The following is a 25,814-nucleotide window of genomic DNA, read 5'->3' on the forward strand; positions in this document are numbered from 1 at the left end:
TTTATTATGCAGTTTGGGAGACATAAATTAATTAGGAAAGAAATTGTATTTCAATATTCTATTAAATATTTCATAAAAATCTGGTCAATAATTACTCCCATTATTACACTTCTTTTTTTCACTGCATGTTGCCCCAAAAATACATGAATATGCAAATTAGATTTAGTTTATAGATACATTGTACATAATGAGACATTTTATACATTTTGCAGAAAGAAAAACAGGTATATCAAATATCTGTTATAACATACTTGAGAATCATCTTTATCATCTTTGTTTTTTTAATAAAAAAAATGGAAATAAATAATGTGATAATGTAATAAAATAATAAAATAAAATAATAAAATAATGTTTCTGTGATTTTAAAAGTCAGTTGTTTTTCCCTATGCATATTCATTCATGTCATTTTTTTTTACATTATTTGTAATGCTCAAAACAATGTAAAGACATTGGGCCTTAAGAGGTTAAACGCGTCTCAATATAGGATGTGTTTTTGAGCCGCTTAGCGCCATCTAGAGGATAAACGTATTGCGTCTCTTTTAGAACAGTTGGTAGCTGGTTAACTGCTCAATAATCGGCCTCCGTGTCCCGTTCGAGAGCTACGTAAGATTTTGCAGCACGATGTTTCGTGTGGGCAGAACACAGACCGCAGTTCAAGAGTATTAAAGAAATCTGGCGAAAAATGACAGCTCAGTCGCACTCACAATATCAGCTGCGCTTTCATTTCTCTAAAACCAGTTATGTAACAGCACACAAGTGGACAAATTATAAGCTTAAGCAGTAAATTAACTCTCATAATTATGAAATAAACGTTCAAAAGTACTAGAAAGCAGGCACATAATGTTAATACAGAGATTATGCAATACAAGACATCTCCTGGGGACGTACAAGTTAATTATCAAGCATTGCTCATATCAATAAACAGGTGTCTATGTGACAATCACAAGCATGGCTCATTCAGAAGCAGTTGGATAAATAACCCTCTTTCTGTCGCAGAGGAGCTGTTCAGTAATCGGTGCTGAAAGCCTAACTAGCCTCGAGTAACCACAGTGGTGGAAGTGAGTAATGCAGCAGTGTGCTGCAATTCAAATATGAAGGTCGTTTTAGGACGTGGGGTTTCCTGTATAGACGAAATATTTGCTGACAAAGCGTTTTTATGGTTGGCGTAGATGTGTGTTTGTGTGTGAGAAAGACAGGAGACTCAGCTTTAGCCTTGAGAAATGCATCTCATTGCTTTACTGCCTACAATTTCAGATGGAAATGCATCTATCTGTCCTCCTAACTGAGTACTAACCACACAAATACTTTCAAAAGGCACATTTTTATATTTAATATATTTAAAGGGGAACTGCATATTCTATAGTATACTATACATTTTCAATTAACTATTTAATATCAAACTAACTACATTTCCCAATACTCATTGTAGTCGTAATAGAACTGACCAATCAGCGTTCTTGCGTTAAAGGGGCGGTTCTAGAAACGCGTTGCGTGCCGCGCTATCTTATTCTGATTGGTTAAAACGAACGTCAATCTTCTTAAGTCGGTCTGCGGCGACAACGCAAGCGGTTACTTCACGAGGAAGTAATAGAAGTTGAAGTGGGAAGATGTTTAATTAACCTTTACAGTTTGTAAAATTTAATGTAACAGTTAAGCAAAGGTCATGTGGAAAGAATAGCTAGTCATATCTTTAATCCAGCTGTCTTTTCTCTCTCCGTAAACGGTGTTCTGTCATCGCGAGCGATTATACCATTGTGCGCGCGTGATAGTGGTGCATTTGCGTTTATTCACGTTTAATTGGCGCTGCTTCTGAGCGCATAGGCGTGCTTACTTGTAGCGGTTGAGTTATTTTACTCTTTTTAAGGAGAACTGGTTTTCTAGCGCGTAAGATCAGATCATGAATTCCGGCCAAACGGTGAAGTGCATGAGTGATGGAGCTGGAAGTGCAGGCAGATGCGTGGATGATGACGCGGATTCAGACAGACCTGCTGGCGGAGACTCGCTGATGGCGGCCGAGGAGAGACATGCGAGATCCGCCAGTCCCCGCGGTGTGAACGGAGACGATGACTCTGAAGCGGAGTCCCATCAGGACGGCCGGAACGTGGATGTGGACCGGGAGACCAGGAGGAGGGCGTTCAGCTGGTGCCGCGACTTTCTATCCGGATCATGGAAGGCTATATCGGAGCATGACTTTCAGATCAAAATAGTCAGGTAAGCAAACTGTTAAGAACTTTAAATCTCAAAATGATTACAATTAACACTAGTCAACATGAGAAGTGGACCAAAACCGTGCATCAAAGTTGTCTTAAGAACTTTTTTTGATCCACTTTATATGTTGACTTGTATTTATTATACTAAAAAACAATACTTAATGCGAAAATGATGGCATCAGTAAGACATTTAATGGTTTCTAAACTGTAAACCTTAATTTTGCTAAAAAATTTCTTTATTTTAATGTACTTTTAAAATACAATTTATTCCTGTGAAGCAAAGCTGAAAAAAAGTTACATTAATCCTGTCTTCAGAATCACATTGTCCTTCAGGAATCGTTCTGATAAATCATGCTGATTTGTAAGCAGTGCTGGAAACATGAATAAAAAGTTAAAAAGAGCAGCGTTTATTGAGAATATACATTTTGTGTTATAATATATAATATACTATTGTCTTTAATATAATTTTTAAAGAAATGTATAATTTTATTCAGCAAAGATGTGCTGAATAGATAAAAAGATATTAAAGAATGTAAGATTCTGTTCATTTTAATGTTTAATTCCTCAGCGAATTAAAAAATATATAATCACAGGTTGCAAAAAAATATTAAGCAGCACATTTTCAGCTCTGATAATTAATGATTTGAATGATTTCATGTGTGCACGAAAGTGAATGATACTTAATATAGTATATTTTAATAAAGTATATTAAAATAGGAAAACAATAAACAATATTGATCAACATAAATTGATCAAATAAATACAGCTTTGATGAGCAAAAGTATTCAACACACACACATGCATTACGTATACATAGAAATATAAACAATACTGCTTCTTTTGTTTGTGCAGCGGAGGACTCAGTAACCTGCTGTACATGTGCAGTTTACCCGACGACGTTCAGCCCACCGGGGTCGAACCTCGACGAGTTCTGCTCCGGATCTACGGGGCCATTCTACAGGTGTGCCAACCTGACCACATCATACATTAAGTAGACCATATATGCTGTTGCATAAGCTGATAAGAGTCTAATCTTATTTATTGCCCAGTGCTGTCCCTGATGTCGTATGTGATTGCGTTATGCATGTTTGCTCATATGCATCTGTCTCTCTGTTCACACGCAGGGAGTGGATTCTCTTGTTTTGGAAAGTGTGATGTTTGCCATTTTAGCAGAGAGAGAGTTGGGCCCACATCTCTATGGCATTTTCCCAGAAGGGCGTCTAGAGCAGTACTTGCCTGTGAGTCTTAAACCAAAATCCCAGATTCTATATGCATGTTTTAAAATTAAACCTTTAAAGAGATTTGCATGCCTTAAAAGTAGATCAAATATTTATCATTCCATATTTCTGTATGCATAATCTAAAAGTGATGATCTGAGCTTTTAATTCTGTCCACAGAGTGATCGCTATGCACGTCTGGAGCAGTTAGGGTTCCCAGAGATCTCAGCTGAAATAGCCAGTAAAGTGGCACGATTCCATGGGATGGAGATGCCATTCAACAAGGAACCCAAATGGCTGTTTGGAACCATTGACCGGTAAAAGTCTCACACTGTCTTCTGACTGCATTCCTGCGGTTATAGAAACAATCACTACCTTTTTTTAATACATGCTTCTATCCCAGAACATGCAGATCACTAATCGTACCTGGAAACAGTCAATCAAAACATGGTGGTTTATCATGTGTGCTGTGTTTATTTCTACTTGCATAAGTGTTAAAATTACTGTTCGTTCTTCTGAACAGGTATATGGAACAAGTCAAAACGATTAAATTTGTGCGCGAAGCACACATAAAGAAATTTAACAAGCTATTGAAGTATGATCTTCCTGCAGAACTGGAGAATCTGAGGTGAGAAAGATTTCAAGTTGAAAGCTAATGGCCAAGGTTCAGTCTTTTTATTTTCAGGACTATTCAATGAATAGAAAGCTCAAAGGAATAACATTGTCTTTGCTGTCACTTTTGATCAATTTAATGTATTTTTGCTAAATACAATACAATACAATTTTTTTTTCTTTCAAAAATCTTACTGACTACAAAACTGTAAGTGTGTTTGTATGCTAACACCCTTAGCCCAGTTCCAGGCATTACTGATTAGGCACACTTACAGGAAGCTGCATTCTGTGCATACTCAGCTTGCTTGGTCAATCACACACACACACACACGATTGTGTAACTTTTCTCTAAATGAAATGCTTTTCTACTGCTCTGTGTGTGTTCCTGTCTTTTTCTGCACGTTTTGTTCAGTGGGCTTTTGAACAATAAACAATGATTTTAAAAGCCGGTTTATAAGAGCGATGTGATGAAGCAGCACTTAATCACACGCCGGTTCTGTCTGTCAGGTCACTGCTGGCAGCTACTCCCTCTCCAGTTGTGTTCTGCCATAATGACGTACAGGAAGGTAAAAGATATCGCATTCACATTCGTACACGCATACCAGAGCCCTGCCAGCTGTCTAATCTGGTGATCTGATACGGTTCTGTCAGTCACTGTTGTGTTGCACAATATTGTAACATATCTGCCCTTTCACCTACAAAATAATACTTTGTTCTTCAGGCAATATCCTCCTGCTGGATGGACGAGAGAATTCATCTGACAAACTAATGCTTATTGATTTTGAATACAGCAGCTATAACTACAGGTAAAACTACCTTATATAACATGCTACATGCGCTTGTCATTGTATGGTTTATAATAAATGCAGCTCTGAAAACCGATTCTTTTGGCAGAGGCTTTGATTTTGGAAATCATTTCTGTGAATGGATATATGACTACACATATGACCAGTGGCCCTTTTACAAGGCAAAGGTGGAGAACTATCCCAACAGACAACAGCAGGTGAGTCACAGACTGCTCACCCACTCACTACAGCTTATCATTAATGGTCGAGACAAGATAAAAAATGCAATTTATAAATGATCAACTGAAAAATAACATTTCAGTTTATTTGGATATTGTGTTGTACAAATCCAAATAAGGCAAAGACAAAAGCGTGCAAAGTAAAATTGACATCACAATAATATGATTGTAAATTCAAGCAGTATTGTCAACCCTTTTCAGACATGAAGTAAAATTATTTAAAATTCTCTACTATGTTCACTAATTCCATCTTTAAAATGTAATGTTATCCAATATATTAAAGAATAAACGATGGTGATACAAATGTGTACATAAAACCTGAAACCGTACGATCTGCCAGATTAACAGTAGTTTAAGAATTTTTTTTCTTATCAAGATGCAACACAGCATCATCATACACTATATTTTACATTAATTTGGTATTTGTTTAACAAATTGATGACAAATGATTTGTCAGTTGAAAGATCATTTGTGTTGGATATAATGTACATGTAGTTTTGTTTCCATCTAGTGGAAAGTTTTGGAACTGGTGTGACAAAAAGTGTGTCAAAGGTTATCAGTATAACATATAGAGGTCAGCACAGCAGCATATGTTGTTAATATTAAACGACATTTAAAATGACTTATTATTAGGAATTAGTACAATTTTGTCATGGGGCAGGGCACAGTAATGTTTTTAAATATCAAAACAAAGTGGATATTCTTACAGATATTATTCTGACGGTGTTTGTGGTTTGTTTTTCAGTTACATTTTATCAGACACTATCTGTCAGAAAAGGGGGGCATTGCACCTGCAGACCAAGCCAGGATAGAAGAGGACATTATCATTGAGGCAAACCGGTATGAATCCTATTAACTATCAGACTTTTATTGACATAACACGGGGAAAAGCACCACTGTGTACCATTTGGTGTATTTCCACCTTTACCTAGTAACCCTTTTATCTGTTTGTTTCAAAACCACATGCACACAAACAGGTTTGCCCTTGCTTCTCATTTCCTCTGGGGCTTGTGGTCCATTATTCAAGCCAAGATCTCCAAAATCGAGTTTGGATATATGGTAAACAAAAAAAATATGTATCCAACACGCACACACAAAAATTATAACCCTTACAAACATTTGTCTAATATTTCTATGATGATTTTTTTTTTAGGACTGTCATTGTATTACAATTGTTACTTGATAACTTGTTAATTAACTTTTGAGTCATGTCAGTTGTGGCTAGTACAGCACCTAAAATATAAATATGAATTTATACATTCATATAAAGTTTGTAGTACACTGTTTGTGAAATATTCAAAGACAATTGAGTAATATCAAATTCTGAGAGCGCTCATACAGCATCACAGTCATGTGTACAGTAAACATAAGTATGTATACACAACAAACCCCCTCTGTTCATCACTGATTTGAAGACACGTCAAACAGAAAAGCTATATTATCACCAATTTCTGTTTAATTTTCTTTTTGTTGTTTTTCCCCAGGACTATGCACAGCACAGGTTTGACACATACTTCAAACAGAAGAGGCTTTTTTCCTAAATTGTGCTTGAGGATATCATTTTACATCACCTATTGTTTCGATATTGATTTAAAAAGAACATTCAAGAAAGGGCACAGTACAAAACAATTAAGAATGCTGAAGAATGGTTCATCCTGGGGAACATTAATTTTAGGTAATGAAACATCCAAAGATACCCTGCCTTAAAGTCACATTTTGTTGGGCTTTATAGTTGTTCTTGTCCCTACCAAAAACTTAGAAGGTGAAAAGTTGCAAAAAATCTGCAACTGTTAGGATAGTATTTTGTGACCTAGATACATTTCATGTACTGTTCGTACCTCTTGATTGTACAAAACGAACTGTCAGTTTATTTATAATAATGTAACTGCATTATTTAATGTGTTTACTTTTTATCTAACTTGCGTGTGGTCAACATTATCTATTAATTCTATTAAGAATCAATCCATCCATCATAATTACTGTGTAAACCACAGGGTCCAGTTATGTCTATAAATTGAATTTCTTTTGTATTTTCATCTGAAAACAAAAGCTGTTTAACTGTTTAATTTTCCTCCCCAGAGTTTTAAACATTGCAAAATGATTGCATCCTGCCTATATTTACATACTGTGAAAAACATTGCACGTCTTCTTTAAACTCAGGAGTCAATTAGTTGAATGGCACATAAACTACTCTTTCTTTATGATTTTAATGGCATTTGACCTTCAGTTGGAAAAATTATTAATAATCGCAAATAATGTCTTGAGCTATGTATGCTGTGTTTTACTTGGGATTTGACCAGTCTCTGCTCTGCCATATTTATATGTAGCAATAACTATTGTCTACACCATAAGCTGTCTTGTATGCATTTGTATATAGGTTTGAATATGGTCTGTACTGAACATAAAAGAAACGCAACCTCAAGAACAGAATTTTAATTACTATACTGTCAAATGCCTTTGTCCCAACATAAATTGATTTTATGTACCTGCTGATTTGGTTTTCTGTTTTAATTGTTTTATGTTAATTTATATTTTTTATTTGTCTAAAGCAAGTATACTGTGTTTTGTTCAACCAAATGGTAAAAGCTTCTCTGAATGATTCCTGAAGAAAAACAATACAAATGAAGGAAAGTAGCGTTATACAGTGAATCAGTGGGATCATCTTACGAATCATGGTACATTTTTGGAATCATTTTGGGGGATTCTGAATGGCCAAATCGATGCTCCTGTATTTGTCCCGAATCATTTTCACAATGCTTTCTTTATCGTATGTTGTAAGTTAAGAAACAAAAGAAACATTGGGGGACCATGAACATTTTAGGCTGGGCCACTTTAACATGCTCCCAACATCATTGTTGGTATTGAATCTGTGATTTTTAAATATTGAGTTGAGAAGCAATGGCACTGTTAAAACCAATGTTAACTTCTATAATTGCTTTGGCTTATTTAAGTTATACTGTAAACTTGTCCCTGGTATGTTTCCTTTTACTCATTTGCTGTGCAGGTATCCATTAATTTTGCTCATTAAAAAAAATCATGCTGACTTTGGTGTGAATGTTATATTTGATTTTTTTTTTTTTTTGAAGGTTAAAGATCTGAGCTTTTACAGCATAAGGGTTTTGATTCCATTCCAAGCAATGGTGTCATAAAGACATGTAGATATTTTTAGAGGTTTGGTTGAAACATTTCTGCCATAATATGTCATTTTTACAATATATTTTATGTAAGCTAATGCACTATTCAAAACACTACTACTGTACATGTTTTAAACAGAGTTCGTATAAAGTATATTAGTCAAGCATCATCAGTTCCCAACATGGTTCAAGTGTGTGATTCAGTAGACTGAACAGAAGGGCCCACCATATTTTGTTTCCTGCTCCAGCGATACACCAAAATAGCTCTACTGCGATTGCTCTGGCACACAGGCGCCATATTGAGCCTTGAAAACAACCGTGCATGATCTACCAAAACAACAGGCTGGGTTTATCCTGCATCCACCATGGAATGACATGGCCTTGGCTGAGATTGTGAGTCAGGATTTTTTTTAAAAAGACAGTCTAAATGCAGCATTTTAACTGCATTCATATTGCAGCTGAAAGGGCGTATGAAACCTTTAAGTCGTACAAGTACTAGAGTATTCTACCTAAATGGGAACATGGCTAATCTATGGCAGGTTATAGTCATGACATTAATGTACCTTTGCACATGGCTGAAAAGAAGTTTAAACTGGATTCAGTTCAGAGAGGCAGTTTCTGACACTGTCCAAGAGGAGTCTGATAACCTACAGTCAGAAGTCTGGAGAACAAATCAAGAGTACAGGACCTATCAACAACAGAGCAATGGACCAATGGTAATGGTGCAAACCAGCACGCATACTTTCCAAGTGAGTATCTACAAGGGCATACACATTAACCACAGAACCTTGACCCACAAACACATGATGGCATGCCTATTGGCATTTACTTCCAGGTGGATCTGGAGAAACTTGCAGACTGCAGCGAGTATTTTAAGGCTCTTTCCCACTCCTGCATGAGAGAGACATCTGAACAGCTGGTGCACCTTGAACATGTTCCCTCTCCAGTCTTCCACAACCTTCTACAATTCTGCTTCCTACAGCGGTTCTGTGTTCCTGAAGACTTGTTTGTGGAGCACCTACAGGTGAGCACCTACCTGCTTGCTTCGGGATTCACTGATCGTCTACTGATAGCCCTCTCTCAGACCCTAACGGAGTGCACCTGCTTGGGCTATCTACAGCTGGCTGAGGAACTCTGCAGTGAGGAGCTCCAACAGACTGTGCTAACCTACCTGAGCAAGTACCTACTGGAATATCCACACCTGAGCAAGGGCTTGGATCCACACCTTAAAGCAGAGATTCTCAGATTAAGGTCAAAGGGAAGTCTACACTTATGCTGCTTGAGGAAGGAGAACTTAACCTCAAGGAATGATCCGGAAACAGATGTTGCTAGAAAGCTCTTCAGGCTAGAGGAAGATGGAGATTATGTTAAATGGAGTTCTCTGACAGATCTTCCTTTTTATGCAGATAAGTGGTGCTTCACCACAGCGGTTCTCTATAATTACCTCTATCTCATAGGGGGCTATAGACATCGTGTAAAGAAGGGTTATGAGTTCAAGATGGCTTCCTTCCGCTACAACCCTTTTACCAATCAATGGGTATCAACAGCTCCTCTGATTAAGGTATGAACATTAGAATAAAAGTTAATATCCTTGCCAATGATAGTAAATATACTCATTTACTCTTAAGGGTTCAACCTGGTCATTATCTGGTTCAAGATGGTTTAAATAGATGACCAGCTGAATTACAAGAAGGTGGGCATCTAACTGTGCTGCAAGACCATCTTGGTCAAGCTGGTTGGGTCTTGTGTCTTGTAGACCACCTTTGATTAGTAACAAACCAGTTCATTATGTTCCAACTTGATGTCCTATAATAGTATAACCCAGCATGCATAGATTCCTGCCTAGAACATATTGTTCTTTAAGGTCTCATTTGCAAAAAAATCAGATACCAGATATCCAAGAATAAAGGCCAAAGTTCACATGTGACTGTCTATGATCCCTCTCAGCACAGGCGTCACTTCAGTGCAGCTGTTTGTGAAGGGAGAATCTTTGCTGTGGGTGGCTGGTATCTGGATTCCCTTGTGACTCCTGACTCCAGTACAGGCGTCTACACTGCTGTGGAGAGGTACGATCCCTGGATAGACGCCTGGGAATTTGTTTCGTCTCTTCCTCTGACAGACTTCCAGTTCAGCCTGTCCCTTTCCCATGATTCCCCACTCACAACCAGCCTGGGACACTGCCTCTATGTACTGGGAAACATCCAGAGAACTGGAGAAAAACTTGTGCTGCGTTACGATACTACACAAGGTACAGTTTGGTTTGATATAGCCTAGTGAGCCTAGTGATGGTGGTAACTCAAAGGTTGTAGGTTCAGACAAAAGGTTGCCAATAAGTTTCTTGCTCAAGATATAAGGTTGCTCAAGGTTGACTATTAGCCTCTGGCTTTGAAGTATTGTGACGTACATTCAAGTGAAACTTCCAGCAGGCAACTCCAGAGAGAAGTCATATGCATGGGCAAATAATTTACAAGATCAATGAGACGCATTTAAAAAATACACAGGGTGAATTTCTATTTCATGCTGACTTTAACCTGTCCTTCTCTTTGCCACAATTATTTCTCTTCCTCTCAGATTGCTGGTGTGAACTGCTCCCCACACTAACCCGCTCCAGTGCAGACCTCCCCATCCTGCACTTCCTGGGTGCTGCCAATAGTCAATTGGTTGTAATTGGTGGGAATAACTCTGAAACCATGGTGACATCTTTCTGTGTGGACTCTCAAAAGTGGGGCCCTATCAGAGCAATAGAGAAGACCACTTTAATTGGCCAGGGTACCATTCTGCATAACGAGGTCTACATGTCAGGGATGAAGGACAATGCTGTAGTTAAACTGAACCTGCATTCATTGTCCCTCTGTCCTCTTCCTTCACTTCCTGTCACCACCTGCTACGAGAGCCTTTTCCACCTCTACTTCTGACCTTTTTTTCTAGTTATACAATAAAATGTGAACTGAATATTTCTCATTTTGTATAAAAGTACACCACTTTGTGAAAACCTGTTATTGTGGAACAATGTTTCTTTGGCATAAATAAAAGTTTAGTTCACTCCAAAATAAAAATTCTGTCATTAATTACTCATCCTCATGTTGTTCCAAACCTGTTAGACCTTCGTTCATCGGAATACAAATGAAGATATTTTGAATAAACCAGAGCCATCTGATACTCCATAGACAGCAACACAACTGAAATGATCCAGAAACGCAGTAAATACAGGATGTGACATCATTAGCTTAACTTAAGTTTTGCGAGAATACATAATAACATAATTTACTCAAACGTTCTTCTCCCCAAGTTATGTCTTCCACCATTTTAGAGAGTATCACAACGCACGCTTTCCCCTAAACATAAACAGCATTTATTACACAGATTACATTTATGTGTGCGCTCAGAGCATAAACAAGGCTGATTGTGTCAAATATGTTCTTAAGTACTCTCCAAAATGTCGAAAGATATAACTCGGGAGAAGTATGGGATATTTCATCTGATATTTCCAGCTGCAGATCTGGATTTTCTTTTATCATAAAGTGTGTAAATTTCCCTGCTATGATATTTTACAAAGACACAACCCTATATGTACACAAAGTCTCTCAGCTTCTTACAACAATCATCAGAATGCTCTGGCATGCAGCCGTGGGATATTGCCAGCTGCACTGTTAAGATTCGGCCTGTGTTTGATCATACAGTGTGTCCTGACTGTACAGCCATCGGTTTAACTCTGCCCCGAGAGTATCTAGTTACACATACACAGAACGGGAGAGAGCATTTATGAGGGCCACTATGTAGCAGGTAGTTACAAGAAGCGTACAGGAAAAAAAGCAAACACTCAGAAAACAGGCAACTCGCAAAATAAAGGAAAACAAAGAGGGAGGGAGAGGAGAAAGTTTGAGTACAAGAGGAGATAAATAGTCACTGTGCTACAGAGTACACGAGGAGTCGACTGAAGGGCACAAGAGTGAAGAACGGTTTGCTTCCATAAAGGACATTCCAGCCCAGCTGAAAGAAAATTGTATCTCATTATCCATTGAGTTTCACCTGACTTGCAGTGTTGCAGGTAATGTAAATTAATTATATTTCTTATTAAAGTCCTTCTGAGAGACTTTTTTTCTGTTGGTTAATTGAGCTCTGTGTAGTAGCATCAGAGTCTGTATTGTCTAGTAGTCAGTACATGTTTCATTAAAGTACTTCCAAGTATCATTTGTTATTTTGGCGATCTTAGTAGTCTTGTCTTAGTAGTAAATACTTAAGTATTGCTAAACCTTTACTAAAGAAAAATGTTTCAGTGCCATTTGTTATTGCACCACATACTGGTATTTCACACTGACATTATATTATGAAATGACCCATAGAGTTCACCATATAGCAATATCTATGTCTAATTTAATATAAAAATGTGTATTTTTAGCAACTTGCATATTCTATTAAAAAAAAAATCTCCTCATCTACGCAGTCATGCGTCAGATGTCACGTGTGTTTTGGCCAGTGTTACTGAAACTTCATCACATAAGAGCCCAGCCCTCTCAGATGTCCTACTACGTTATTTCTGACTGTTCAACTTTGCCCCACTTCTTCTGGCTGCAGTCATATGACATGGAAAAAGAAACATAAGCTTGACAGTGTCATAACCGAACTCTGTGATTTAAGATGAATACATGTGATTTGTCATTCTTTCAGAATCTTATAACCTAGGAGATACTTACAGGAATCTTGTTATTATAAGCATATTCTCTTTGGAGCAGTTTGGTGTAAAATGGCACAGTGGTGACTGATCTTAATAATTTCACCAGTTCATACATTTCATGGGATATTTCCAGCTGCAACTTTTCTTTTATCATACAGTGTGTAAATTTCCCTTGACAAGTTTCAACCTCAAGCCTTTAATAAGGATACAAATTCTCATATTATAATTTAAGCAGTTTAAGACAATAATTTAAATACTTATTAGATTAGCTGATGCTTGTATCAACAATGCCTTGCAATACACACTGATCACAGAAACATTCAGGTTAAGTGTGCACAAATAGCACAATGGTGATAATCCCAACATAACCTTTCACTTACAAGCCCAGATCTTTCCATCAGACTACGCTAACACAGCTAAAACAGCATGCAAACACAGCAAAAACTGAGAGTTTGCTAAAGATACTCTATTATTACCTCATTTATTGTGATCTCATTCCTCAGGCTGTGCTTTAAGCCTGTATAATGGCAGAGGCTCATCAGGCAGTGGCATTTCAGTTCACCGTCACACCTGATGGCATTGACCTACAGTTGAGCCGCGAGGTTCTCAAACACATCTACCTATCTGGAGTGACATCATGGAAGAAACGTGCCATCCGCTTCAAGGTGAATCAATCAATCAATCAATCAATCAATCAATCAATCAATCAGTTAATCAATCTATCTATCTATCTATCTATCTATCTATCTAATAAAAAAATATTTATTTCATTTTATTTTGAACAGAATGGTGTTCTCACAGGAGTTTACCCTGCTAGTCCCTCCAGCTGGTTAATTGTAGTTATTGCAATAATGAGCACCATGTATGCCAGGATCGACCCCTCCATGGGCATGATTGACAGGATCAAGACTTCTCTACCTGTGAGGTAACTTATAAATGCATTCATTTAAACTTTATTTATGGCCATGGTGGTTATATGGTAAAGAATGTGGGCAAAGAATGACAAGTGTGTTGGCCGATCAGTTGAAATTAGAACCTCTGAGTTCTATTTGTTTGGTCTATGATGGTCAAAGTAGGGGGTGAAGTAGTGGAATAGGTATTTTGGAAGTTTTTTTTTTTTTTTTTTTTTAGTGCAACATAAAAACATAAAAGCTTTGTTTTTACTGTTGTGATTATTCTTTTTTGAATGACTATTTTGCTTCCTTTTATGTGAAGCACTTTGAATTACCACTGTGTATGAAATGTGCTATATAAATAAACTTAAAACATAATTCTGTATGAGCTAGTGTCAAGCCTGATTAAAGCAGCTTTGAAACATTGCGTAGATGGCCTTGTGCCTATTTTTATAATGTATTCTATTATATAAAACATTTTAATATTTCTTCCCATGTAGCGAGTTTATGACCCTTCAGACTAAGACGGTGTTGAGTGCCATCCTGTTTGCCACAGGCCTGTGGTTATCATTCATCTTTCTGCTGCAGGTACATCCTGAAAGCTCTCCTGTCCTATCATGGCTGGATCTTTGAGTCACATGGCAAAATGAGCTTCTTTACTAAAGTCTGGCTGGTGCGTCTCATATGAAATAAAGCATATGTAAAGTCAACACATGCAGTTTATAAAGTGGCTGTTTTTATGATTTATTCGGTCTGTTTTAGAGTCTTGTAAAGCTGTTGTCTGGCAGACGACCGTTGCTTTACAGCTTCCAGGCATCTCTTCCCCATCTGCCAGTACCGAGTATTGATGATACAATCAGCAGGGTAAAATATCATCAGCTGTCAGAAATATATAATGCTAAATATAAAAAAATCATGCTAAATGTATTATTTATTTTGCATTTCATATTGCAAATAAAAAGGAATCGCCACCATTTATTTTTTACACTGCACTCTGTATTGACGGTTTTCCTTCATATTATTTGTTTCTTACCTCTTTTAGTATCTAGAATCAGTTCGACCTCTTCTGGCTGATGAGCAATATAAACAGATGGAGATTGTTGCTAATGACTTCAAAAAGGACCCTGCACCCAAACTCCAAAAACACCTCAAACTCAAATCCTGGTGGGCCACAAATTATGTAAGTAAACAAAGCCAGAGATCTTCTACATGGGAGGACTATAAGCCCTTGGTAACCCTATATTTGCAGGCAAACTAACAGGCATGTCACTGTGTGTGTAAACAGGTGAGTGATTGGTGGGAGGAGTACATCTACCTGAGAGGACGGGACCCCATCATGGTCAACAGCAACTTCTACACAATGGTGAGCAGATATCTACATGTCGCATATATCTTACAGTGTAACAATAAGCCTGTTAGGCAGTTGATATGACCATGAAATGACTGCAGATTTCATGCCTGTTTTGATATACTTCCTATTGAAACAGGAAGTTGAGGAGTACAGCAGTTGACCTTCATAAACAATTAAGTTTTCTTTCTTTTTTTAAATAGCTATACTGTTTATATCGGTATTTAAAAAAACTGTCTGTTTCCATTTCTCTCTTTCTTTCTGCCAGGATTTACTCTATGTGGTCCCTACACACAGACAGGCTGCACGAGCAGCAAACGTAGTCCATGCCATGCTGCAGTATCGACGTAAGCTGGAGCGAGGAGAACTTACCCCGGTACTGACACAGAAACACAAAAGTGTTTTTTTTACCGTGAATTATCATGAAAAAAATAAATACAGAAAAAATTCCCATCATGCCCTCTGTTCTCTCTTTGCCAGCTGAGAGCTCTTGGGATTGTCCCCATGTGCTCTTTTCAGTATGAGAGAATGTTCAACACCACCCGTATTCCTGGTATTGAGACCGGTAATGACATTTTTCATATATTTTTATCTTTGTATACCATTTGATGATAGGCTCACAGTTTCATGGCTTTTTACTATGGCATGATAGTTTCTGACACTGATTTGTCCGTGCTCAGATTTCGTGCAGCATCTGAAGGACAGAAAGCACTTGGTTGTGTACCATCGAGGCCGTTTCTTTAAGGTTTGGCTGTACTACGGTGGTCGCCATCTTTGGCCCTCAGAGCTTGAGTTGCAGTTTCAACGTATCCTAGATGACAAGTCTGAGCCTCAACCTGGAGAGATCAAGCTCCCTTCACTGACTGCTGGGAACAGGTGAAGATGAGCTCACAATAGTCCTGCAACTGTGCACTGGGATGGGGGGTCCCATAGGCTTCAAGATGGTGTTCAAACAGTTTGATTTTCTTCTGTGGGACCTATAAGAAGATATTTTGAAGAATGTTCGAAACCAAACCATTGTAGTTCCACAAAATTAAAACCAAAATGTGGTGAATAAATGCTTAATGAAATCTTCCCCTTTAACACACATGCAGGGTTCCCTGGGCCAGGGCCCGTTTGAAGTACTTTAATGCAGGGGTCAACCGGGCGTCTCTGGAGGCCATTGAATCGGCTGCATTTTTTCTGACTCTGGACGATGAAGCGCACGGATATGATCCAGAGAACATACGGTCCCTAGACCTCTACGCCAAATCTCTACTGCATGGAAAGTGCAATGACAGGTAAGAACCAGTGGTATTAAAACATAACTATTTCTGGTTGCCATGACCAGTTGCATATCCGCACACTGAAACGCAATTCTCTCGCCTGTCAGGTGGTTTGATAAATCCTTCACATTGATTGTCTACAAGAATGGTAAAATCGGCGTCAACACTGAGCATTCATGGGCTGACTCCCCTATCATAGGACATATGTGGGAGGTAAACAATGAATAAAAATAACAACTATAAATAAGCAATTAATAAGAATTAACATTTGAACTTTCTGTTTAGTATGTTTTAGCCACAGACAGTTTCCACCTTGGATATACGGCAGAGGGACACTGCAAAGGAGATATCAACAAAAGCCTAGCATCACCTACCAGACTACAATGGGACATCTCGAAAGCAGTATGAATTAACCCTTTCATCTTAGTGTTTGGCATAGGTTTTCAAAAAAAATGGGTGTTTTATGTACTTTCTGACAACTGCAAGATCCTTTCTACAAACATGACTGATTAAAGTTCCTCATGTTTCTCAGTGCCAGGAGATTATCGGGGTTCTTACATGATTGCAAAGGGAATTGCTGACGATGTGGATTTCCACTGCTGCTTGTTTAATGAGTTTGGAAAGGGCCTGATAAAGAAATGCAGAACAAGTCCTGATGCTTTTATCCAGCTGGCACTGCAGCTAGCTCATTACAGGGTACAAGCCACGCATATTTACATATAATCCCTGTGCAAAATTGTGTCTGTATATTGTGAACAAACCATTTAATGCATTTATGTTTGTCGGAGCAGGACAAGAGCGAATTTTGTCTGACGTATGAATCGTCCATGACACGCATGTTCCGCGAGGGCCGGACGGAAACCGTGCGCTCATGCACATGTGAGTCCACGGCTTTCGTAAAAGCAATGGAGGACGAAAGAACCACGGTGAGAGCAATATATACACACACCTAACCCAGGGGTCATTGCACCATTTTAAAAAAAATTTTGGAAACTAGTCTGACTTTTGCTTGTTTGCCAGACTGAGCAAAGGTTAGCGCTCTTCAAGAAAGCCGCAGATAAACATCAGAACATGTACCGTCTGGCCATGACAGGGGCCGGGATCGACCGCCATCTCTTCTGCCTCTACATCGTGTCCAAAGTAATGGCCATTGACTCACCCTTCCTCAAACAGGTGTGTGTTTCGGAGTATAAAATAGGACTTACCTGTTTAACTTTGCGTAAGTCTCAAGTACAGCTTCTTTTGATAGGTTTTGTCGGAGCCCTGGCGCCTCTCCACCAGTCAGACCCTCAACAGCAGCTCAACCTCATCGACATTCAGAAGTTTCCCAAATTTGTGGGAGCTGGAGGCGGCTTTGGGCCTGTGAGTCTCACTCACTCCCCCTACAGCACACAACGTGACATCGCAACAAGTTAAATGCCAAATAAATGTGGTATTTTATCGTTCTTCATCCAAAACTCTTTATATACAGGTTGCTGATGACGGTTATGGGGTTTCTTACATCATTGTCGGCGAGAATCTCATTACATTTCACATTTCCAGCAAGTTCTCCAGCCCTGAAACGGTAGGCGAATTTCAAACCGTTTTTAGCGCCACTTTGTGAATACACGATCCAGACAGATCGAATCGAGGCCGTACATTATTCAGATATAAAACCTTGTTGTTTTCACATCGAGAACAATAACTGTATTAGCGTCCACGTCAACAGACGATACATTTGTTTACATAAGCAACGCAATATCTGCGCGCGCGCTTTAAAATGTTACGCTATTCCGACGATACCATTCCTCTGTGTGGTTTATTGTTACTTAAACCTTTATTGTTCGGTTTAAGAAATTCTAGAAGCCCGTTACCGCCACTGAAAAATAAAAAAAGCATTTTTCTCAGAATTCCGAGAGAAAAATGCCATAAATATAAATTTAGAATTGCAACTTTACAACTCGGAGTTCTAACTTTTCTCGAAAATAATAATAATAATAATAGAGTGTCACAAATGTGAGATGTAAACTTGGAATTATGAGAAAAAAACCACTATAATTCCAGGTGCTAATATAGTAAATGTACGCTCGGATTTTGCCCAAATAAGGGAAAACATAATGATCAAGTTTATGAAAATATTCATACAAAAGACAAAAAAAGGTCAATTTATCTCAAATCATTCAAAACTCACGACTTCTTTGAAACTAAGAAACTAAATGGACTTGTTAAAAGAAAAATCTTAATATAAATGATTTAGTATCAGTATATTACACTTCTGAATCGGTTCCTCATCGTAGATTGTCTTTTTCCTCTCCGTCCTCAGGACTCTTTTCGTTTCGGCAGAACATCAGACAAGCCATGCTGGACATAAGAGCTCTATTCAACCCGAAAGAGAAGAAGATGTGACTCCTGAAAACAGCTGACCCAAACTGAAAGCACCGGTTTAAAGAAAATAATCTGAGAAAACAGCACAAAAAGCAACCAGTAGATTATGTTAGTATTATATATAACTTGTAAATATATTGTAGCTATTTATAGCAAAGAAGTGCTTTAGTGCACTAGATATTTTAGAGCAAAATGGGAAAAGAAAGTGCAAAAAAACAAACAAAACAAAACTGTATTTAATTGTAAATATTTCAGCATGTAGTATTTGGCAAATGACTGTATATATTTCATTTGTGCATATTTACTTCTGAAAATGTTGAAGGTACTGTGCACTTAATTAAACTGAAACTTTACACATAAAACTCTGGATATAAACATCCGTCACGCACAATCATATACACATTTTTCAAGAATTAAAAAAAAAAAAAAAAACATCAGATTTATTGGAGGGTTTCAAGGCATATATATATATAATGATTAGCAAATATGAGAGCACGAGAAGTATGACCTTTGTACAGAATATAAAAACAGCTCTACCACAGAACAGAACTAATGATGTTCATGTGAAACAGTGAATATTATACAATATAAACTGCATCTCCAATGTTTAGCACATTCTTTGAGAAACATCGGCACCGCCGCTGAAGGCAGAAGCGCATTTCCCAAAATACGAGGACTTGATTTATTAGAGAGGTATTACCTTAGATTCCTTCAGTCCCACGTTTCCAACGAACAGTGTGGGAGGGTTATTTTATCCGACATACGAGGATAATACAAAAGTAAAAAAGCAATCCTTTCCCGACTCACTCTTCCTCGTGGCTGCGGCTTCATTAACTATCGAGGCAAAGATTACGATGTGAACTACCACACGGGCTGTGCATACTAAGAGGAAAGGCTAAAACACACCATGGCTAAGTATGAAACCGCAGGTGATGTATGAGCAGAAGAAATCTGGAAGTAATCAACAGTATCAGAGAAGAAATATACTATTAATTATTCGTTCTACTTGAAGCTGCCTCACAATCGGGTGCATGTTCGGTTAATGTAACAGAAAACTATAGACATAAAAAGGCAATCGAATTTTCTTTGTTAAATGTTCTTCTGCTTTATAACCGTGTCCGTGGAGAGAATCTGCCCGAAGGCCGAGGTGGGCAGACGTTTTGTATATCATTACGCTGATATATCTCAGGTGAGGCTAGATCAGGCTAGCCGTTCGGGCCGCTCAGGGGTCACGGGGTCAGGTTTAAGACGTGGCTCCGGGGTGGTGTTGACATTCTGTGTGGCCACTTGCGGTGCGACCCGATGATGCGGGGTTTGTCGATGATGCGCGCGCGTCGGTTGCCTTTCTCTGATGCCGATGATCCACGCCTGGTGACCCTCGCCCGTATTTGGGAGATTTGATCTCGGCGCAAAAAGCGGGCGCTTGCTCACGCGGGAAGACAGATGAGCAAACCTCCTGGAGAAAAGAGCGAAAGAAACGTTTAGAAGTCAGACCGCTGTTTTCTGCAAAGATGGAAGTGAAAGTGTAATAAGAGCTTACAGGGACAATATGCACATAGACGTCCGTATCAAAAGAAATTTACAAAAGTGATTTTGTGTCCATAGAAAGCACATTAAATGTAAGTAAAGTGTCTACTTTTAAGGTTTCTGACTTGAACATATTAACATATATAAAAGAATGGCAGATTTTTTAAAAATGTAAAAATGACAACTAATTAGTATTTGGACTGAAAGTCATTTGTCTTTTAATAGTATTTTTTTAATCGAATTTTGTTGACAACAACAATTTAAAGCAGTATTGCACTTTCTTATTGTTTTAAGTGGTTAAACCTTTTTCATCTTTGACCCAAATACAATGGGATCCAAATATCGTAAGAACACATTTTACCCTTATTTTAACCTAAACATAAAAATAGAAGTAGTTAAAAGAAAAGCCATAGCATGAAGGAAAAAAACGAATCCTAAAAGTTTCCACATTATGATAATAATGAATGTTGCTTGAGCAGCCAATCAGCATATTAGAATGATTTCTGAAGACTGGAGTAATAATGCTGAAAATTCAGCATTGCATCAAAGAAATAAATTACATTTTAAAATATAAATAGAACATATTTATTATAAATTGCTAAATTATTTCATATTACTAGTTTTACTGTATACATATACATTTTTACCAATCTTACCTACACCAAACTTTTAATAGTACTGAACTATAATTACAACATTTGTTCTTATGTTCATTAGTTTTTAAACAATGACATATTAAATTGTTTTTTTCCAAATATTATTATTAATATAATCATCCCTTCAATTTATTATATTTCATTTATTATTACATTTTTATTATTATTACTATTTTCACCATGTATAAAGAGTGGAAAATTTATTTAAAATGTATACTTTTTATGCAATTACAAATTAAATTGTAGTTCATTTTAAATGTAATGTTTATTTAAACTGTTTTTATTATATAAGTAAAATGTGAAAAATCCATTTAATAAATAAAACACTTTCCTATTTTCTACATTGTTTTTAATTTGATAACATTTTTGCATTGCTTATTTTTTATTTATTGTTTTTCTATATATAAAATGCATCCAATTTGTACTAAACTTTTTCAACATTTGTTATTATTTCAAAGCGAAAGCAGCAATTTTTAAGAAGAACGAAGCTGATCTTATACCTGAGAGTCTCTGGGCAGGTGCCGTGCATAAGGCCAAACATGTTCCATGCAAGCTTTGCTGACGCCGCCATCTTGGCCAGAACAGTAAATTGTGAATGACGAAGACACCTCTGCACGCTGCTGCGGGGCCAGATTCTGAGCGTGACCCAGGATCCCAAAGCCCGTGATGTCAGTCGCTGCGTGTGCGTTGAAGGTGTGCATCAGCCCGGCCGCTGGACAGAGACAAAAAACAAAAAAAAAAAGGTCAAGCGTTTGCCAGAAGACCCCGTTATTAATGATCCACATACTGACCTGTTCTGTTGAGCCGAGCCATGTTCAGCATGGCCTCCTGATAAGCCAGTTCAACGTCCTCCTGAGTGACCACCAACTTTATCTTATTCCACTTCTCTGGCTGAGACAGAAAGATAGACGGCAAGAGTTAAACACCGCCCAAACTATAAAATAAACTTACAAATGTCTGCAACACTCACGATGTCCAGCCACTGGTGCACTGCAACCGCCACTTGTGTACCTAGAGGTTTGGTAAGAACCAGCACGTCCCCTGCACTGCATTATCTGGCCTATAAACGCATAAAGTTACAGGAATGGACTCGATTTTGAAGAAACACCTGACTAGAGTATATAAAATGACTTACATAATGAACTCATTAGGTTGGCACACTGTTGTAGCCACGCCCCAGGACTATCCAAGGATTGATGACAGTCTGACCTCCTGTAACGGAGGTTCCGCCTCCTCGGATGCATCTTTAAACCCCTGGATGATCAGAGGCATGACCTTATCACGCTCCTACAAAACACACGCAAAATATGATTTCTGTTTTAAATGCCCATGTCATTAATCATTTATTCACATCTGGCGTTAAAGGCTATTTTAATGTCGATTTCCGAATACATTATACAAGGCATACAATTAGCAAAAGGTTATAAAAGGCATTTCACTATGATTATTAACCCTGTAATGCCTGCCAAAATGGAAATTATGTATTTTTTAATAACAGCTTATTGAAACTTTGGACAAAATATGCAAACTAACATTTGTTGCTGTTTTATTGTTTTTAAAGTATTATATTTGATACATCAGTTTTATATCATAATTATTTAGCTTGAAATTGTAATTGCAGTGATTAATTGTGATTAATGCGATTTATACCCAACAGTGTTTATACCAATGTTTGAAGCCACTTACGTGTCATATTTTTATATGAAAATATTTTTAGCTAATCATTTAAACTGAAAAACTATTGCTTTTCTGTAGTATTAAGTCTGAAATGTCAACTATTCACTGTATTAGTTAAAAAACAAATTAAATTAAATATGCATGGTATTATAATGTTAAACTAAAACTATAATTATAACAATGGAAAAACTCTTGAGATAACCTGGAGAAAGAAAAAAAGCATCTTATGCACACAGAAGAACATAAGTGTGTTTTGAACGATTATTGTCTTTTTGAATGATTATATAAATGGCACCCATAACTAGAATTGTGATTAGAAATTCGATTAATTGTGCAGCTCTACATACAGTATAATCTAGTAAGAACATGGACATCATACTCGAGTAAAAAAAAACAAAAAAACTTATATTTTATTTAGAGGCCCAAGGTTATCAGAAATAGTTAATTGTTATATGGTCAGTAAATCAGTGAGATGTAACAATAACACAGACTAAACAAAAATTATAGAAATGTTAGTTGCTGGTCTATGTTATATTTAAGTGCTTAGTGTTTTGTTTTTTTTTAATCAAAGCTCTTGTTGTGAGCAGGACAAACCACTGGTATCACGCATTGCAACACAATGATACTTTAGAGCTGAAAAAATAAACGTTCCTCAAAAGCCTGATGAATCATATTTGATCATTAAATTTGATCATAAATGATGTTTCCAAAAGCATACAGTAGATTGTATACCTGTTTTTAACATTTTGATCACGTTGACAGTTGAAGATCTTAGAAATATCGTGTGCATTTAAAAGATTTAAGTGCTTGTTCACCCAAAAACTCATTTACTCACAGGTCAAATGAAGATAAAATGATATTTAGGTGAACCTAGCCTGTTCATTTATAGGCCAGTTTCGCATCTCATTAGCACTAAAAGCTTTTTCCCCGTCTCACCTTCTCTGTGAGTTTATTGCTGGCCGAGAAGCATCAGCATGTTATCACACTCTGTGACTCCCATGGCGCATAGATCACTCAGCACATTGGCACAGGCAATTCTCCCTAGAAAGCAAAAGAATTCACAGAAGAAAAAACATCAAGAGTGTGACAGATTTCCAAGTTATGATGCATTTGCTCTATAATGGGATTCTAAAGTGAGTATTTACCATCATGTATGGGTCAGTCCACTATGGGTAGATGTAGTCTGTGGTCTGCACAAGCGACAAGCCTCCGTGTCTCAATGGAATCACACAGGTGTCCATACCAATGCCTGTTTTAAATAAACATTGTTACGCCTTTAAAAATGTTAAAGCCTTCATTTCCAGCTGTGAGTGTTGTTACGCATAGGCATGTACCTAGTCTGGGCATCACAGCCCCAAGGAACTGCTCATCTTCCTGATAATGGTTTTCCTGCAAAGATTCTAGAAGTTTCTGGAGAACATCTTGAGGGACTTTTGCAGCCTGCCTCCTTGAGCTCCGTGAAAGCGCGTTAGTCTGAAGTTCTTGTCGAGTTCATAACTCTCCGGGTTAAAAGATTCCCGCACCGACATGTTTTTTAAAAAAACGTCACCGACACCAACAGCCAAAACACCACTTTCACACAATGGCAAAGACAATCTGCAGAAGAAATAATCAAACAGGCATGCAAGTTTGTTAAAGTGTGTAAAGGAACGAGGACATTAAGTGTGGCTATGCAAACAACAAAACGTGTCATGCTAACAAATATATACCATTCCACCCCAAACTCGAATAAAAAAAAAATGCACATTTTGTACAAATATCTTTGCACTGACACTCAAGTGTTCCTCCCCTTAAATACATCAGCTCTGTTCAAAGCCCTTGCTGACATGAATTCACTGTGGAGCCGCTTTGTTTACATGGCCACATGTTTCTCTATTTAATTGTCCTGCTCCTTACTGCTCTTAAGACAAAACACGAATCAAACATACATATATAATGCATTCTGCTCTTTATTTAGACTTTATTTTCTGGGATAATGGATGTACTGTTTATAAAATAGATTATGTAATTCATTTCCATGAGTAAATAAATGGGTTGTTGGTTCTTGGGATTCTTGGAGTTCGAACTAGAGTGGTGTGGCGCGCGCTCTCTGTCCAAGACAGATTCTTCTTAATGATTCGGTTCGTTTGAAGAGTTCGCTTAAGGAACCGGTTGAAAAACGATTTAAGCCGTAGTCCCAAAAGTTCCCAAAACTCTTGAGCACGACAAATATATGTAACATGATACAGTTAAGAGCAAAAAGCACATACAGTGCCATTTAGAAAATCAGCGCACAATTATAAAATATGTAAAAAAAACAAACGAGTTCATCAGTTTTTGTTATTCTGGATAACCAATATATTGTTTTGAGCGAAAATAAAGTCGTGTCTTTATAGACTTGCATTCATGAATGCAAAGATTAAGAAAGTTAACAACATCACTTACTGTTTAATCAAATACAATTGCTTGCGAAGATATTTGAACGAGTCATTAAAAAGAATCATGTCAAATGAACGATTCCCTCGAGAATCACTAAAAACCGCTGCACACGCCGATCCAACAAAACGCCTCCCGCTGCTCGGTTACATTTCATCGCATCTAATGTACGATATAACTTGTGCATGTTAAGAAGAAGACGGTAATATAGTAAAATGAATCAAATGAATAAAAGAAGCAAGCCGGCTGAAGTGTTTATAAAAATGTCATGGTGGAAAAATTAACTCCTAAAGCGCCCGCGCCATGATTGCAGTGTGCACAACAGAGTAGTAATATAAAATTAAAAATATTTGGCGCACTTTACACAAATTCCGCTGATTATGTCTTCTACTGGGATAATTAAGATAGCTCTCCTCACAAGTAATGCATTGTGGTACAAAGCTATATTCGTGTCCCATTTCCCCTTTAAATTGTGCTGTTCAGTTTGTGCTTACCGGTTTTGCTCGATACAAGAGACGCGACGCTCCCGCAATGCACCGCGCGCAGAAAGGGCGCCTGGAAAATGTGCCTGAATAGACTGACACTGAGTTCAGTACCCTTTTTGCTTGACAAACGGCACCATATTCGTGACGCCTACGAGATTATGCGTTAGCAGCTGCGTTGATGGTACGTCCTTCCCTAAGAGTAGTGTGCGCTAATTTGGGCTCGAGAAGATATTTTAATCGAAAAGTCGAAATTCCCAGTGGGGTCCTTCTATCCCGCGTGACGTCATCACCTCCTTTAAAGGCGTTGGGAGT

The 25,814-nt window shown here is 37.7% G+C and overlaps 4 protein-coding genes across 5 annotated transcripts; 3 read left to right on the top strand and 1 right to left on the bottom strand.

The window, feature by feature from the left end:
• Positions 1–1,532: 1,532 nt before the first annotated feature.
• On the top strand, positions 1,533–8,106 carry chkb (choline kinase beta). Its single transcript, XM_043265030.1, has 11 exons — positions 1,533–2,211; positions 3,063–3,171; positions 3,335–3,448; positions 3,608–3,744; positions 3,951–4,055; positions 4,547–4,605; positions 4,761–4,845; positions 4,934–5,042; positions 5,809–5,903; positions 6,041–6,122; positions 6,548–8,106. Exons 1-11 carry the CDS (start codon positions 1,898–1,900, stop codon positions 6,602–6,604), a joined length of 1,266 nt encoding a protein of 421 aa, XP_043120965.1. The 5' UTR covers positions 1,533–1,897; the 3' UTR covers positions 6,605–8,106.
• A 390-nt stretch (positions 8,107–8,496) lies between these two features.
• Positions 8,497–11,247, top strand: LOC122362691 (kelch-like protein 42). Of its 2 annotated transcripts, XM_043264248.1 has the most exons (5): positions 8,497–8,946; positions 9,033–9,221; positions 9,318–9,758; positions 10,145–10,445; positions 10,769–11,247. In XM_043264248.1, the coding sequence occupies exons 1-5, from the start codon at positions 8,668–8,670 to the stop codon at positions 11,110–11,112; spliced, it is 1,554 nt and encodes a 517-aa protein (XP_043120183.1). In that variant the 5' UTR covers positions 8,497–8,667; the 3' UTR covers positions 11,113–11,247. The 2 variants fall into 2 exon arrangements, with proteins under 2 accessions (XP_043120183.1, XP_043120182.1); XM_043264247.1 differs by having other exon boundaries at positions 9,033–9,758.
• A 672-nt stretch (positions 11,248–11,919) lies between these two features.
• On the top strand, positions 11,920–19,104 carry cpt1b (carnitine palmitoyltransferase 1B (muscle)). Its single transcript, XM_043265138.1, is given in 23 exon segments — positions 11,920–12,245; positions 13,376–13,537; positions 13,658–13,797; positions 14,266–14,350; positions 14,352–14,438; positions 14,528–14,629; positions 14,808–14,945; positions 15,051–15,128; positions 15,382–15,489; positions 15,594–15,678; positions 15,794–15,989; positions 16,208–16,393; positions 16,486–16,591; positions 16,664–16,780; positions 16,911–16,923; positions 16,926–17,074; positions 17,170–17,304; positions 17,399–17,551; positions 17,628–17,661; positions 17,664–17,740; positions 17,850–17,942; positions 18,681–18,696; positions 18,699–19,104. Coding segments are annotated over 22 exon segments (2,304 nt in total). The 5' UTR covers positions 11,920–12,245; positions 13,376–13,396; the 3' UTR covers positions 18,764–19,104.
• Positions 19,105–19,942: 838 nt separating this feature from the next.
• Positions 19,943–25,613, bottom strand: sephs1 (selenophosphate synthetase 1). Its single transcript, XM_043264325.1, is given in 20 exon segments — positions 19,943–20,043; positions 20,046–20,092; positions 20,094–20,125; positions 20,127–20,177; positions 20,179–20,204; positions 21,433–21,509; positions 21,511–21,637; positions 21,717–21,816; positions 21,896–21,969; positions 21,972–21,985; positions 22,061–22,102; positions 22,104–22,155; positions 22,158–22,212; positions 23,539–23,560; positions 23,562–23,644; positions 23,748–23,851; positions 23,937–24,036; positions 24,038–24,064; positions 24,066–24,198; positions 25,512–25,613. Coding segments are annotated over 19 exon segments (1,200 nt in total). The 5' UTR covers positions 24,132–24,198; positions 25,512–25,613.
• Between the last annotated feature and the right edge of the window lie 201 nt (positions 25,614–25,814).

This window comes from Puntigrus tetrazona, chromosome 18, assembly GCF_018831695.1.
Source record: "Puntigrus tetrazona isolate hp1 chromosome 18, ASM1883169v1, whole genome shotgun sequence".
NCBI lineage: Eukaryota > Metazoa > Chordata > Actinopteri > Cypriniformes > Cyprinidae > Puntigrus > Puntigrus tetrazona.

What these genes read in the sequence shown, in the direction of transcription:
- chkb (XM_043265030.1), top strand. Translation starts at nt 1,898, where the DNA reads ATGAATTCCGGCCAAACGGTGAAGTGCATGAGTGATGGAGCTGGAAGT. An exon ending in TCTACGGGGCCATTCTACAG is followed by an intron (nt 3,172 to 3,334) that starts GTGTGCCAACCT and finishes GTTCACACGCAG; the next exon opens with GGAGTGGATTCTCTTGTTTT. An exon ending in ATCCCAACAGACAACAGCAG is followed by an intron (nt 5,043 to 5,808) that starts GTGAGTCACAGA and finishes TTTGTTTTTCAG; the next exon opens with TTACATTTTATCAGACACTA.
- LOC122362691 (XM_043264247.1), top strand. Translation starts at nt 8,668, where the DNA reads ATGAAACCTTTAAGTCGTACAAGTACTAGAGTATTCTACCTAAATGGG. An exon ending in CCAGCACGCATACTTTCCAA is followed by an intron (nt 8,947 to 9,032) that starts GTGAGTATCTAC and finishes ATTTACTTCCAG; the next exon opens with GTGGATCTGGAGAAACTTGC. An exon ending in CAACAGCTCCTCTGATTAAG is followed by an intron (nt 9,759 to 10,144) that starts GTATGAACATTA and finishes GATCCCTCTCAG; the next exon opens with CACAGGCGTCACTTCAGTGC.